The sequence below is a fragment of the Melospiza melodia genome, chromosome 5 (genome assembly GCF_035770615.1).
Source record: "Melospiza melodia melodia isolate bMelMel2 chromosome 5, bMelMel2.pri, whole genome shotgun sequence".
In the NCBI taxonomy this organism is placed as follows: domain Eukaryota; kingdom Metazoa; phylum Chordata; class Aves; order Passeriformes; family Passerellidae; genus Melospiza; species Melospiza melodia.
This window is the reverse complement of record NC_086198.1, coordinates 7547127-7562476: the sequence shown is the minus strand read 5'-3', so window position 1 is coordinate 7562476 and position 15350 is coordinate 7547127. Positions and strand designations below refer to the sequence as shown.

Sequence of the window (15350 nt, the reverse complement as noted above, 5' to 3'; positions counted from 1 at the left end):
CCGCCGCCGCCGCCCCGACTCCTGCCCGGGCGGCTCTGACGTCCGCTGTTGTTGCTGGAAGTGACGTGCGCGGGGAGGGACGCGCGGCGAGCGGAAGTGCCCGTCGGGTTCGGCGGCGGCAGATTCGGTCCGCGCCCGCCGCGCAGCCGGGGAACGGCGGAGCTCCGCCGCGCTGCCAGGGAGCGGCCGCGGGGCCTGGAGCGCTGCCAGAGAGCGGCCGCGGGGCTCCCGCCGCGCGGGTGAGCGTCAGCATCGCTCTCGGGGCGCGTCTGTCCCCGCCGCGCGGGCCCGCTCCTAGCCCGGGGTCTCCCTCTCCTTGGGGACGGCGAGTTCCGGGGAGGGCCCGGTCTCCGCTCTTGTAGGGGCGAGGAAAGGCGGGTGGGGAGCCGGCCCCGGTCCCGGTCCCAGTCCCAGTCTGGCGAGTTTGCCGCAGCGCCCTGGTTCCGGGACCGCGGCCCGCCTTGCCGCGTCCTGGCTGGCACACGCTGTTTTTCCGCTGGTGCCCGGGGCAACCAGCCGGGGACGCGCGGTGCCGTGTGCCGCTCGCTGGTGTGCGAGTGGCCTCTGCGCCCAGGGTGTCGCAGCTGGCACGGCGGCGAAGTCCCGTGTTTGTCGGTGATGTGTTTGCAGCTCTGCGTAATGGTGTGATTTACCCCAGCTGCCCTCCCTGTGCTGCAGGAGAGTCTAGATTCAGTTGGAAGAAATCAAAAGTCTAGTTGTTGGGCATTTCAGAGACGGCGTTTACAGTGTTAACATACTTGGTAACTTGCATGGGGTAGTTATTTTAGTTTTTGTTTATTTTGGTCTTTTTGTTTAGTTTTTACATTGATCCTTTGAATATCTATCATACACATTTTTGACAGTTGTTCTTTGAGCCACTTCCTCAAAGCTTTATATTATGGTAACTTGAAACTTTGTTATACTCGATTTTATTCTTGATAGCCAGCGCTCTGTAAATTCTACAGATCTCTACAGACAAAAGCTATGTATCTCATTTTACGGGGTTCACCTTCCCAAGATTTGCTGCAGGCTTGACTGTTACTTTTATAAACTCTTTGGCTGTTTTGTAGTGACAGTAGTTACCAGTTTTTACATCCAGAGGTCTGGTGTAAAAAGAAAGGATTGTTGATACTTTTGGGAAACAGCCTATATACGATCAGACAAAATCCTGTGGGAGTGTCTTCTGTGACTGTTTGCATTGCAGATTAGAGCTTCAGTTTTATGTCAGATTCTTTGAGATTTGTCTTAATAGCTATTTAAATTTGCAAAACCATAGAATGGATCACATTGTAACATAATGCAGGAAGAATAGCTGCCTCAATTTCCAAATAATTGGTTAAATTATTCCCATTCTGACTTTGAAAAGTAAGTATTGTGTACTTCTGTTTAGTGTAACTAATAACCCAAAACCTAATGGTTAAATTAAAGAAACCTGATGATTAAGTAGGAAGAAAGTCCTTTTAACAAGGGCAAAACACATGGGAAGAGCTTACTCTTGAAGATTGCTGATCAAGCACCACAGAAGCACAAGAAGAAAAACACCCATAACAAACCCAGCCCACTGTAAATGTAACTGTTTCTTGAGACCATTGCTTCATTTATAAACTGTGTGGCCGTGCCTCTCCACTGCTTGCATTGGTAGGCTTCAAAATACTTGTTTTGTAGCAAGAAAAGAAATTTAGTGAAAATAGTGGCAGGTAATTATCTCCTAGGTCCTAGCAGAAAGTTGAATTTAGGTGATTATTTGCATTTTGTAATTTTTGTGTACATAATTTTTTTTAACAGATGCACTTTTTTATGTTTATTTCATAACCTGAAAGAGGAATAGCATTTGGAATAATGGCAACAGGAGACCTAAATGGAAGTTTAAGAAAAATAGAACAAGGACTTCGCTTGTTAAATTATCCACGAGATGTGGATTATACAGTGTAAGTGGCAGTGTGAAAACTTATGCTAATACACGATGACAGCAAGATAAGCATAAGGATTAGCATTGCACCCAGTGATAAGCAGAACATAACTGGGAACTTGGGGTGTGGTCTGTGTGAACTGGGATGTAAAATTACACAGTTTTGCTCTTCTGAGCAATCCTTAGAACAATCCTGGGCTGTATTACTGTCTTGCTCTTCTTCTGCTGTTCTTGTCTTTATTTTTGTTAATGTCACCTTTTGGATTTCTTCAGAAGCGCTTCCAAAACTTCCTTCAGGAAATTTCATCCTATAAAGATTAGAACAAAAAAATGGTCTGAATGTTGAGCTGGAAATGTTGATGGGCTTTAGACTTGACAATGTTTAAATTATATGTAGATCACAAGAACATTTTTTTGAGCATTTTACAGATAACAGCAAAGATGGCTGAATGAGAGATGCCCAGGCTATGAAACCTTAGAACGAAAGCTATTTAGATAGAACCTACTGTGTATTTATTCCTTTCAAGTTTGAATTCATGTAATGAAAAGCTTTTGTTATCTTCTGCTGTATAAAATACTTTTGTCTCTTTATAGGTTAGTAAAAGGGGATCCAGCTGCATTTTTACCTATCATCAGCTATTGTTTTACATCTTTTTCAACTTGCATAGCAGAGCTTTTGGTAAAGTGTGATGTGGAACTGACAGCCAAGAGCGACTTGCGTTTTATTGAAGCTGTTTATAAGGTATCCTTTCATGTTCTTTGCTAAAGAAACTTCACAGAAATTAAACATTTACTATGAGCTTTACTAGAAAGTTTTTGGAAATGAACTTGAATTTTAGTTCTATTAGGTTTTAAGATGGGTATTAAGTCACTGTGTGCAAGTTTTTAGATTTTAATGAAAATAAGAATGGGTGGTAGTAGCCAAATCTCAGTTTTGAGACATTTGCAGAAACAGTAATATTGTTAGATGTTAGTTTTGAAGAACACAGAAACTTTTATTGGCCAAAAAGATTTATAGAAGTGACCTTGGCAAAAAACTTAACCACCAAAAAAATCACAAGGAACTCAAAAAATTGTAAGCACAGTTTAGAAATACAGCTATTTTGAAACACTATGCCATTTTAATACATAAAGTTGAATATTAACCTTTTACAAACCGGAATAAAATTCATAACTGATTGAAAATAACTTTGAACTATCCTTAAAATGTACAAAAGCATGTTTTTATGAAAGGTGGATTGATGAATTAAGAAAAAGTGGCTTATTCAGACAAGGTTTCCATCTGAGAGGAAAGGCTTTTTTAGGAGCCTTACGTAGCCCTCTGATGTATTTGCTGAGGTTAATATAACATTTTATTGTAAATTCACTTTAAAAGCTCTTAGTTTTAATTTTTTTTAGTATTAATTTGTATAGTCGGTTATTTCTTGAATCTTAAGACTGTGAGTTGAAGTTTACAAGAGTGGTGTGAATGAAAGAGGAGATATGTTGAAGGCCTAGTTAAAAGGAACGGCTATATATTTATTGATTTATGTAAAAGTAATCAAATGAGAAAAGGCTTAACTGCTGAAGTGCAGAATGAAGACAAGATTGTAGTAAAATAAGAATATGGGCATGCCATTTCTACAGCAAATTGTGAGGTGATTTTGAAAGTGAAGTAAACTCTTATTTTGTTGCAGTTTCTTCGGGATCAATTTCAGTATAAACCAATTTTAACAAAAGAGCAGTTTCTTCAAGTTGGCTTTGCAGAAAGAAAAATGCAAATTGTTTGTGACATTATCAACTGTGTGGTGAAGAAACATAAGGAGTTGAGTAACTCTAGTAAGGTACTGATCAAATGGTTGCCTTTTTTATAAGTTTCTTTTGACGTGTTTGATGCTGCAGATAAACTGGTTTTCAGCTTATCTTTGAAGATGCAGCATTGCTCATGGACCAAATAATGGAAAGTTAGTATGAAGTTTCATTGTAAGATGCTTGAATGCTTTCATTCAAGACATGAAGCTGGCAATACTTTGTAGTACAAAAAAATCAGAATGAAGATAAATCTAATTGTTGTTTTTACAGTAAGTGGTATATTTTCTTTTACACTTCTTGATACAGTGAACATGTGAATTAATAAACTTCTCATATAAATTTAAAAGCAAAACAAAATCTTCTCATGTTGAATTTCTGTAACAATTCAAAAATGACGCTTGTATTTGTTTCTCAAATCTGATTATTTTCATCAATGATACTTATAAGGGCATTATTTTTTATCAGTGTGTGTGGTGTATCAGTCTCTGCTTTAATGAAAGGAATTTCCGGTCTTTATATTTCACAGGATTTTGTTTCCTTGGAGTTTTTAACAAGTCTTTAGGACTTCTGCTTACTTAATTTGTCAGTTTTGAAGATATAACTACATTTTTTTTGTATTTGCTTTACTTTCAACTCTGGTGCCAGTTGTCTTTTCTATTTATAACCATCTATTGATGCAACCTAGCATAGGTATGAATGAGTGTAAAAGTATGGCATTTACTTCTGGATCTGTATTCTCTATAGCTGGGTCTTATTTAATTTTTTTTATATGTTATTGTACTACAGAGGTTTAAATGTGTTTGTGTGTGTGCAGCATGAAATACTCCTGTCAGTCAGAGATGGTGTTGGAAAGTGGGGTGTGGAATCCTGAAAATTTTCTTTTGTTATTTTCTTCTGTTCGCTTTGGAGGTTAAATCCCAAACGAGAAAAAAAATCAGACCTCTTAAGTCTGAAGTGTGGTCAAATTGTGGTAAAGGTCTTGCTGATCCAAGTCGCAGTGCTCTGAATCCCAAACAGGTATGAAAATAATTTTTATGTTTTATCTCGTTTGTAGTAAGTCAGGCTCTTGCTGAAATTTTTTGCTTTTGTTTTGGTTTTAATGCTTAATCAAACCAGTTTTGATGTGGGCTGGTGTTTGTTTGTTTGTTTGTTTTTCTCCAAAGTGTGCTTGGCTGAAATAATAGCTGAAATACAGAGGTTGTTGCCTCTATTTTACTGAGTAGTTGATCTCAAAATCTTGCTGGTAATGACCTAGTGCTGCTGTTTGTGCTATATTTGAATTATATCAAGTGTAAGGGAGAGCAATGGGAAAAGATACAATGGCACAAAGAAGAGCTGTATGGTGTTTGAAGAGTGAAGTGTGCTTGGCCTAGCATGTGTTTAAAACACAGCTTTCAAAGCACTGTTTGGTGTTTTATCTGAATCTGTTCAGGAAGTTTTCATAATGTAGCATTCCTTTTGGCTTTGGTTTTACAAAGGTAAAATGATTATGCATTAAGTAAAAATGTCTATACGTTATTCCACTCTTGACATGTGAAGGAGGCAGCTTTCCTGATATTATCCGCTAAAAGGGTGCAAAATAAAATTTTAGAAAACTTCTAGGACTATGATTGCATGCTAATAGCTGGTGGTTTCTACTTATAAGGAAAATACTGCTTTTATCAAGGAAAACTTTGTGAAGAAAGTGTTTGGAATGGCTTCTCTGTCTCTTCTAGTTGTTAATAGTGGCACTGCATGGGATAGATACGTGTGTTTTAAGAATTCCCTAGAAGAGGAAAGTTTCTGCTTAACTAAAACATTGAGGAATTTCTACATGTTAAGATGCTGCACAGAACTAGTGATTTTGCATTCTTAATCATTTTGTGATATTATCATAAGATTTAATCCACCTGAAGAAATTGCAAAATTTCTCTTTGTTTTCTCTAAGGGAAGTCTTCAAAGGAAACTAATGTATATCTCATAGAGCTATTTTGCTGACAGCTGTCAAGAAAAAGGAAGAATTCTAATCTTCCTATTTAAACCTTTTTTGTTCTTAATGTTTTAATCATGGGTTTGATGTTGAAACTGTATGAATTTCGCTGTAGGTAATAACATATTTTCCAGTCCACACTTAGAAATCTAACAACCTTTAAATTAAAGGAGGACATGAATGTCTTCATTACTGTTTGTGGTAAGGAAACAAGGTACAGAGTATATATGGCAAAGTGCATGCATATTTGTTTTACAGTTCCTTCAAGTCTGTATGATTTTTTTAAAAATTAAACTGCCTGCTCTTGCTTTCTGTATATTGTAACCAGTTGGGATAAGATTGTTAGATTTAAATAAATATTGAAATAATAGGTCTTACTTGGCTAATGAATTGAAATATAATTGTTATTAATAACACCAGCAGTTAATTGTGTTTGTTTTTTAGCATACTCAAAAGAAGCCTCTAGTTGAACGACACTCAGGAAATGAAGTTAGTGGTGATCTTTGTCCACTACCCCTTCCAGCACAGGGAGGGACTGAGGAAGAATTGAGCCCAGATTATGATATTGTGGAAGTTAAATGTGAACAAGTAAGTACTTCTATTTTAAGATGTCTTTCTATTACAGGATTTGTCTGAAGTGATAAAGGTTTTTACATTATAGCTATACTTCAGGAGCATGCAGCGGATATTTAATAAATGTATTGAAAAAGTAGGAAAAAGGAAAAGTCACTTAAATTGTACTGTCTCTTTCAAGACACAGTTCTGTCAACTGCTTCTTTTAGAAGCTGTGTAGGCATATTTTGGTAATTCTGGAAGAAAAATAATTTTCTGATGTAGCAGGATGTGGTTACTGAACTTGAAGATTGCGCTTAATTTGTTTCATCAAGCGATGAATTGTTTCTGTTTTGAAATTAGAGGATATGTTCTTATCGGTATTTTCAGGTCATAGAAGAAAATTCACAAATTGAGTTTTTAAAGAGTCAGCTTGCAGATTTCCAGGAAAAGCTTCATAAGCTAGATTGGATGGAAGATAAGCTACAAGTTTTAGAAGAGAAACTGCAAGGAAAGGTGATCGTAGATGAGAAGGACTGGAATAACTTACTGAATCGAGTTTTGCTTCTTGAAACAGAACTGTTGTTACAATCCAGAAAGGTGTGTTAACTTCTCTCTTAATTCTATAACAAAAATTGCCCAAACACAATCTTGTTGGTCTGTTTCTGCCCTCCCTGCCTCCTGATGTGTTTTTGTTACTGGTTTTAAAAGTGCAATCTGAATGCAAGTGCTGTTTATGAAGTTGATGGGGTTTTTTTCTTAACTGTTAAATTCTGTTCTCTGAGACTTTATGAACCAAAACTTTCCATCTGTTCTCATTAGTAATGATTCAGTGTAATTGTATTTACTACTAAAGTTATAGAAGAAAGTTTTTGAACATGGAGTCTTCATTCTCTTCAACAGATAATGACAAAAATGGATGGCATGCGCAGTGGAAAACACAGGGTTAATCAAAAAGTTATTTCTTATTTTAGTCCTATGTGTAATTTGTGGATCCTTGAAATTTCTAGTCTAATCAGTGGGGTTTTTTCTCCTATTCTCACTCTCTTCCCCCACTTCCTATTTTTTGTCCGTGATGTTCATTGCATTTTTGAATGTGTGAAAGCACTGCAGTTGTGATGTGGCTACATTTGGCACAGCAAATAAAGCTTCTTGTTGCCTTAAGACTAGGTTATTTTTCATGCTGTTGAAAGGTCCTTGTGTGCACAAAATGTACTTTGATGTATGTACACATGTAAATATTTTGAGTTGCAGTGAACCATAGCATCACTTTGAAATTAATCATGTGATCCAAAAATTTTCCCTAATGTATCTTGTGTATCCTTCAGACACTGTCAGATGCTTTCCAGAAGTTGAAAATCCGTGTGGAAAATAGTTGATTGGTGTTGCATTTTTCTTTGCAGCTGTAAAACTGTTGAATTTATTCACAACCAGGAGCTCTGTGCATTTTGCTGACCCCACTAATTTGAAAATGTTGCTAGTACTTGTATACCAGACATGTTTTACTGTGTGCCTGGCAAGTGTGGTGGTTATGCAAAGCCTTGAAATAGACAGGTGTTCAAACTGATCACTAGGTTATCTCTAAAAGCTGTAGCTCAGTTAGTAAGGAGAGATATTCTCAATCACTTAAAAAAAAATTAGGTCCTTAGTAGTTCATGTGATTTTACCATCTGAAATCAGAGTCTTATGGATCAGTAGACATGTGTCCAGCTAATACCACCAACGATAATGTTTTTTTTTTTCTGGCAGTAGTCTCAAGAGGCCTTCTGGTGAACAGCCACAGACAGTTTTTCTCCTGTTTCAAATGTATTCTTTTCAAGAAATTGCTGTAGCACATGGGAAAGCTCATGTTTCAGACTAGACTTGTTCTTTTGTTTTTATAAATTTGGTTTATTACTGCTTCACTAACATGTTTATTGCAGTTGTTCATATGATTGGAATAGTACCTGGAAAATACTCTAAAAAATATCACTGAGAAATTTCCAGTGATAATTATATTTCTGTACTGCATGTTACTGACAGAATTCACCTGCAGAAACAAGTTCAGTTATAGTTTCTGTATGGCATTCTATATACAAATATATAAGACTAAATATTTGTATACATAGTCATCAAAGCAACTATTTTGCAATAGACATTTGAAAACTACTAAGAAATAATCCTTTGGGCCACAGAATTGGTGCTTTTTTGTTTAATGAAATTGAGTCCACCTTGTGCTTCACACATACAGAAACAATTCAGAATTACTCCTCTCTTACTCTTGCACTTTACAGGGAGTTTTTGGTATCTAGCCAACATAGCAGGAACACTCTAAGATCTGTCTTTTGCTGTTGCCAAAGTAAGTTGCCAAAGTAGCAGCAGCTGTGCATTTAAGTTCTGGGAAAGTCTGAAAGCTACCAAATCCATTTAAATGAAAGGAATTGAACAGATGTAGTCTCTGCAGATTCTATTTTTGTGTTTTTTAAGAGATGGACATTATTACAGTTTTTTCCAGCATTTTCCCATACAATACCTACTATTTCTCCTTCGTTAATTTTTTTGGGTGTAGTATTCAGCTGTTAGCTGATGCTGTTACTCCAGTATATAAAATGACATATTTTAAAGGCTGAGGCATCAAATCGTAATGATTACTCATTGGTAAAAAAAAAAATCTAGATGTTGTTTGAATGTTTTATTTTCTTACTTTGAAATTAGCAAGTTGAACTCAAAAATACTATTGTTTCCTTGCTTATGAACAACCTTTTTAAAGTTACATCAAGTTAAGCTGAGAATGTTTCTTAAAAGAGCCCTCTCTCATTTAGAAGCCTGGGAAACCAGCTCAAAATAGCCTTCTGGGTTCTAAGCATTTAGGTGCAATGAATTTCATTTAGTCTATAGGCTATTTTTTTGGGACTGAGGACTCTATATTTGAATATCAACAGGCAGTAGAAGAAGGCACACTTACTTTAAGCTAATGGCAACCAATGTTGAGATGAAATTATTAGTACAGGCCAAGACCATTCTGATTGTTCATTCTACTCATAAGTAAGTGTTGTGCACTATATTTTGACCTGGTTTTGACCTCATCATGAACAGCAATATTGATGTTTTAAAAAATACCCGTTAAATAGACTAGTTTTTTAATGAAGTGCATTTATGGAAATGTTGAATTTTTTAGCCCTGTGAAGATATTTGTGCAGTGCCAACATGGTGTAGCAAGCAGATACACACATACCTGATACTTAAATATAGTTTTGTTCAGTCAGAAGATGATTTAAACAGGGTGTGTGGCTAAAATGCAGTAAACTTGTATTTCAGAGAGACTTTCTTAAAGACTTCAGCAATATAAATCAAAAAAGAACTTCTAGTAGCATTCCAGTTTCCCTTGGTGAGTATTAATGATTTCCCTTTTAATTAATGTAAATATGCTAAACATTTCTTGCTGACCTTGACTAAAATAGTTAAGTAGGTAACTGCAATTTAGTGACCTCTGAATTTAAACCCATCCTGCAGATAAGAAGTTAACCTCCTCATCATTTCATGTTTCTAACTTATTCTTTATATGATTTAGTTGCTATAGCATAGTAAGTAATAGTTTAAAATAGCTACTAAAAATATCAAAGATGCAAATTACTAAAAGATGCAATTACTAAAGCTGTGAATAACAATACTGTCATTTGGACTTTAAAGCAGTTATCATCATGTTCCAAAAATGCGCTGTTCTCAAGCCAAATGGAGTTATTTTTGCTGCCACTAATATCTTTTAGGTTGCTGTTTTCTTCTTTAATGGGGCTCAGACAAATAATGATTCATAATCTTTGTTTGTTTTCAACTCACTACTAAATGTTTTCTATATTTCTATGCTCTGAAGCAGTTAGCAGCTGTCCAACTGGTGTTTTTGATAAACTTTCTTGTTTTGAAGAGAAAGTCAAAATCTTTTTCTTCCGTTTCCAACTTCCGTTTAATTTTGATAACCTACAAGAAGTAAACAAAGCAGATTTGAGTGGGAAAGAAGTTAAAAGCACTGCTCAGGCCATGAGTAATTCATCTGTCTTCCTCAATGGTAGCTCTTTGGCCTTTAGCTCTATTAGCTCCCTCTGTTCTCTTCCTTGATTTGGCCTGTTTCCCTTGTGGCAGCTGTTATTCCTACCACCAGTGGTAAGGAGGATATTCCATTTTCCATTCTCACATATTAGGCTTTTTTGTCCAGTGTGGGGCTTTTGAATTGTAATTAAAAAGGAGTCTCAGTAATCCAGTTTCCACGGAAATTAGGAAGGCAGTTCTTGGTTAGGTCAATGCTTGTTTTTATCATGGAATCTCAGAAACGGGACCTTTATTTTACAGGACTCAGAAAGCTTGCAACATATTTACTTCCTGTGATAAGTTTAGTGGTGTGTTACTGACACTTGAGGACTTTGTAGTAAGTAAACAGGCAGATGGTTTTTTGAAAGAGAATTTTCAGACTCCCCAAATTCTGAATTTGTTGTTTCTGCTTTTCTAAAAATCAGGAAATTTTAGGCATGAAAGTTATTAGGACAGTCTTAACTCTTTTATCTGAGAGTATAGTACTTGGGATCCTTTCCAGCTCTTTTTGGTTGTTGTACTCTTAAGAAATCACAGCTGTACCAAATAAAAAATTTTTAATTTTAGGTATTTAAAAACAGTTTATTATGAATTTTAGATACAAAATAGTGTAGCTACGTTTGTTCCAAAGGTATGATGTGTAGATGGTGACTTTACTAAAAATGGATATGGGAACATGTGTTTTTTCGAGATACTAAATTCTCTTCCCCGACAATAGTAATCTAAAATTACAAACAATATCACAGCTTCCAAATGAAAAAAAAAAGAAAAAAGAGACAAAAATTCTGCTACTTATAAGTCAGGTTACTTTGCACAAATTAAAGACATGTTTGAGCAGGCAGTTTACAATAAAAATAATGTAAACCATATGAAATTACTGTTAAAGGTTTGGCAATGTAATCAGATGTTCATAAGCTTTGATTTTATTCTAATCAGGAGAAAATAATCTTCTTAGTAATCTTTAGAATTTGCTTTTAGTATATTATATATATTATACATAGTGTCATATTGCACTTGTTTAAAAAAAATGAGAAACCTATTTTGGACTCCCATAGTAGCTTTTTCCTTTCCCTCTTTATACAATGCATTCTCTTCTGTTATTGCCTACTGTAAATCACATTATTTGATAGCTGACCTTGCAAAAGAGAGCAAGAAGGCAAAGGTGACATAAAACTGAGCATTTCTCTATAGATACGGAGAGGAATGAGGAGATGCCAGGGAGTCATCTTCAGTCGTCTGGATGCAGTTCACTGTTATCCACAGACCAATCTCCCAAAGACATGACCATTAATTCTCACGATCTGACAGACATTTCAAAGGTAAGTAAAGCTGGTGAATGCTCAGTTGATTTCCTTTGAGGTCAAGAGAACAAGTAAGCATTGGTTTTAGTTGTATATACTGATAGAAAAACAAGGAAACTGTGCAAAACTACCACTAGTTCTGTCTCATAAAAATACTTTTCATATGTAAACACTGCTTAAACTCACATTTTCTCTGAATTTAAATTGAAAGTCCATCTGAAGAATGTAAGCTTTGAAGAGTTCACTAACTATGTTGCTTTTAAATTGTAGGAGACAATAAGACAAAGAATGGAAAAGATAAGTAAAATGTAAGTAATAGGAAAGGGCAGCAGGAATTTATTTCCCAGGAGGGAGTTGTACTGGACTAAGGCGCACAGAGAATGTACATGTGTTCCAAACCTCAAAGGTCTGTACATCAGGTGTGGCATTTCCTTATGGCTCTACTGGATAATAAATCCACTTACAGTTTTGTATTTGTGGGATGAGTCACTGTTTTGGTTTCTAAAAAGCAATAGAAAGCTCTCTTAATAGTATTAACTAGAGAATAAAGAGTGTTTAGAATTTGGTTGATAAGAAATAGGAATATTATTTATTTCCTGATTTAAATTCCCTGGTACTTGCAATTTTTCTTCCTGAAAAGTACCTATTATCTTAACTGATTTTTATTATTTAAGGAAATGTAAAACTAATTTCAGCCTAAGCATTATAATAACTGTATTAAGATGTATTTGATAATTATTCTGAGATCTAGAATAAAATTTTTTGTTATATTTTTATTATACTTGAAGAGAAATGTGTTGCTTTATCATGTTTCTCTAGCAAGAGATTTCTATAAGTGTGTGGCCTATAAAAAGCTCTGGCCTTTTCTGTAATTTTAATTTTATTGTGTGGGTTACTTCTTTTTTGTGTACTTGAGGTTTTTTGATAAATGGTAGGCATTTAAGATAGAAATGAATTGCAGGGGAAAAGGGTGGGATGAGAGAAAACGTATGGGGTCATGCTGCTTATTAGTATTTTGGATAATTAGGAAGTTAAAAGCAAGTCAGTTATTTTGTACCCTATTTTATTAAGGTATGTAAATAAAATTTATTTTCAGAATGGAAGAAACCTTCAAATTGTTCAAAACACCAAGCCCACCTCTGGGAATACCTGCAAGCACAAGTCTTCAGACCTTGTCTCTGCAGCCTTGTGGATACCAGAAATAATCTGTATGTTTGTACAGCGTTAAATTTTTAATATATCAAATTTGTAATGATCACTATTGCTTTTATTGCTTTGAATAAATATTTTACTCATGCGTCTGTGTATTGATTTCCCTCCCCACGACCACAATTTTTGATTTTAAAGACTATTCAAATAGCTTCTTCCCCCCTCCTTGCACTTTTGTAAATTGAAGTCATTACAGCAGTGTATTCTTGTGTTGACATTTGTTAGCAGTGTGCTAAGTAATATGTTTTTTAAAGTGTGTGGGCTTGAGGACTGTGGTTTACATCCTGTTGGAAACATTCCAGCTGGAACTTGCATATTACACCCAAGAGGCATTCTTACATACCATCCTACCATCTGTACTCTTGAATAAGTCTTAATAAAAAACTTACATACACAGTTTCAAATATGTACCTTTTTTGCTGGTTTTTTTTGAAATTTTATTTTTAAATATAAGTTTTCATGCTGAGCCGGAGAGCACCAACACTATGGCTTCCATTAACGCTGACAAAGTGGGGGTCAGTTTGATCCTAAACACAAAAATGTGCAAGTAAGTCCACAGACCTTGACTGCAAGAGATGTGTTGAGTGTTTTAGTGCTCTTACCCAACACATTTTAAGACCAGCAGCGCAGATGGAGACCAGTCTGTATACAAAGAAACACATTTTCATTATTTGAAGCCATATTAAGATTTCTGTTTAGAGACATAAGTAGATGTAAGACTTGCATAAACATATGATCAAACCAAAGATGTGTGAGGCTTGATTAGATTTATTTAATTGTTTATTGCTTTTTGTAAATTGGTAGCCTATCATATCAAGGCTCCTTTGTGTTTTAATACTTCAGTTTAAAAGATTTTTGGAGTTTAATATTACAGACCAGTCGTAATTTTTTGGGGGGCAGAGTTTGCAGATGAAGGCAAAAGCAGCTGTTTAACATGCTGTAAAAAGTGATTTCTATGTTTTAACAATAATTATGATTTTTTTTCTATAACCATATGGAATATAAATGGACTTTATTTTACACAGAAACAGAAGAGTTTATGGCGATCTGTGATGTTATATGAACTAGTTCTGGGTTTTTTAGACTTTTGTGACTTCTGTGATTTTTCAGTTGTTTAAAAATAAAAGAACCTATAAAGATTGGATCGTAGCAATGTGTTTTGCTCCTTAATTGAAAATAGGCCTTGCAAATCACTGTTCATTATTCTAACAATGAAATGAAATGATGTTTCCTTCTAAATGTTAGAACCATTTATGTCTTAAAATAGGACTACAGCACCATCTTGTGGAAATCTTTATTCAGTCATCAAAGAAGTAAAAATCAGTATTTCTGTCTTTAAGCTGCTATGATCAAATATTTTATTTTGAATTATCTCTCTCTTATTTTTCCTCTTTGCCTTGAAGTCAGAGATGCTTTTATGTTAAGTAGGATATTTATTCTCTATGATATTTGTTAAAGAGTGTGGCAGGACAGAGAGGAGTGACAGCTGTTTACTGATGCCATGGCAAAAATGAGAAGTCTTAGTATACTTGATTCAAGTTACAGAGACTTATCATTGAATGCATCTGGGGAATGCAGCGTTAGGAAAAGTTCTTTCTCTCTGTGTGCAATTCAATGTAATTTCTATGTAGTACTATAAAATTGAAAACCCCAAGTTGTTAAATTATTTACTTCTTCCAGCAACATATACAGTACTGAAAAACTAAAACCAAGGGTATGGGCAAGCTGAAGTTTGAGCAGTGCATTATTGTCTTGCAAAGGTTAATTTTTCTGGAGAAACAGGAAAGTAAGATGATCAAAGTATATTAGAAGCTTCTAACTGTGGAAATTATTTAGTTACTTTGTAGGACAGATGCTTAAAATTCTTTACTAATCACTAGTGAACAGGGCTTGAAACAGCCTTTTTCTATCAACTACTTGTTTTGACAAGTTAGGCATCATTGCAAACAGTTGCAGTTGTAATATATTCTACTTTAAAATAATTTATTTGCTAAATATTTACAGTTATCTTTTCAAACACTTTATGCCACATATACATTCTCTTTAGTGTTTTTTTTTTAGGATCTTTTTAAACTTTGTGTGGTGAAAATAATTTATAATCCTCAGCAAATTATGGTTCCTCAGGAAAAGTATTATATCTGCAAAAATGGTTTAATGATAGTATTTTGCTTCTGTGATCTGCAGGCAGATTTCTGTGTGATAGAGATCTGTGTTGTGCTCTTTGTGGGATACTGGGGATGATGCATTCTTGTCACCTGTGCCAGATGAGCAGTCAATACAAGGATAGTGATTAAAACACTTTTAACTTGAGTGACCCAAATGGGGAAAAGAAGTTGTTCAAAACTGTGATATTCCTTCCCTGGAGCATCCTATGGCTTATTTAATGAGGAGTAGTAAAGTTAGTGTCTGTGTTTAGGCAATGTGACCTTATCTGATAGAAAAATGCTGTATCAATCACTGCAAAACGCATTCTCTAGACAATCTAGAGCAGATGCTTGATTTGGAAGTGGTCAAGCTTTTTATTCTCTAGGAGCAAACTGCTCTAGTTAGAGGTTCA

The 15350-nt window shown here is 35.5% G+C and overlaps 1 protein-coding gene across 3 annotated transcripts; it reads left to right on the top strand.

Annotated features, from left to right (window-relative positions):
• The first annotated feature begins 142 nt into the window (after positions 1-142).
• CEP44 (centrosomal protein 44) lies at positions 143-13932 on the top strand. Of its 3 annotated transcripts, none has more exons than XM_063156186.1 (11): positions 143-239; positions 1786-1928; positions 2504-2651; positions 3586-3732; positions 4610-4717; positions 6114-6257; positions 6612-6821; positions 9519-9588; positions 11475-11602; positions 11855-11892; positions 12681-13932. In XM_063156186.1, exons 2-11 carry the CDS (start codon positions 1840-1842, stop codon positions 12787-12789), a joined length of 1191 nt encoding a protein of 396 aa, XP_063012256.1. In that variant the 5' UTR covers positions 143-239; positions 1786-1839; the 3' UTR covers positions 12790-13932. The 3 variants fall into 3 exon arrangements, with proteins under 3 accessions (XP_063012256.1, XP_063012258.1, XP_063012257.1); XM_063156188.1 differs by lacking the exon at positions 143-239 and adding an exon at positions 596-761 and having other exon boundaries at positions 1821-1928; XM_063156187.1 differs by lacking the exon at positions 143-239 and adding an exon at positions 627-761.
• The last annotated feature ends 1418 nt before the right edge of the window (positions 13933-15350 follow it).

Coding starts and splice junctions, on each gene's coding strand:
- CEP44 (XM_063156186.1), top strand. CDS start 1,840: ATGGCAACAGGAGACCTAAATGGAAGTTTAAGAAAAATAGAACAAGGA. Junction 1,929..2,503: donor CGAGATGTGGATTATACAGT/GTAAGTGGCAGT, acceptor GTCTCTTTATAG/GTTAGTAAAAGGGGATCCAG. Junction 11,603..11,854: donor ATCTGACAGACATTTCAAAG/GTAAGTAAAGCT, acceptor TTTAAATTGTAG/GAGACAATAAGACAAAGAAT.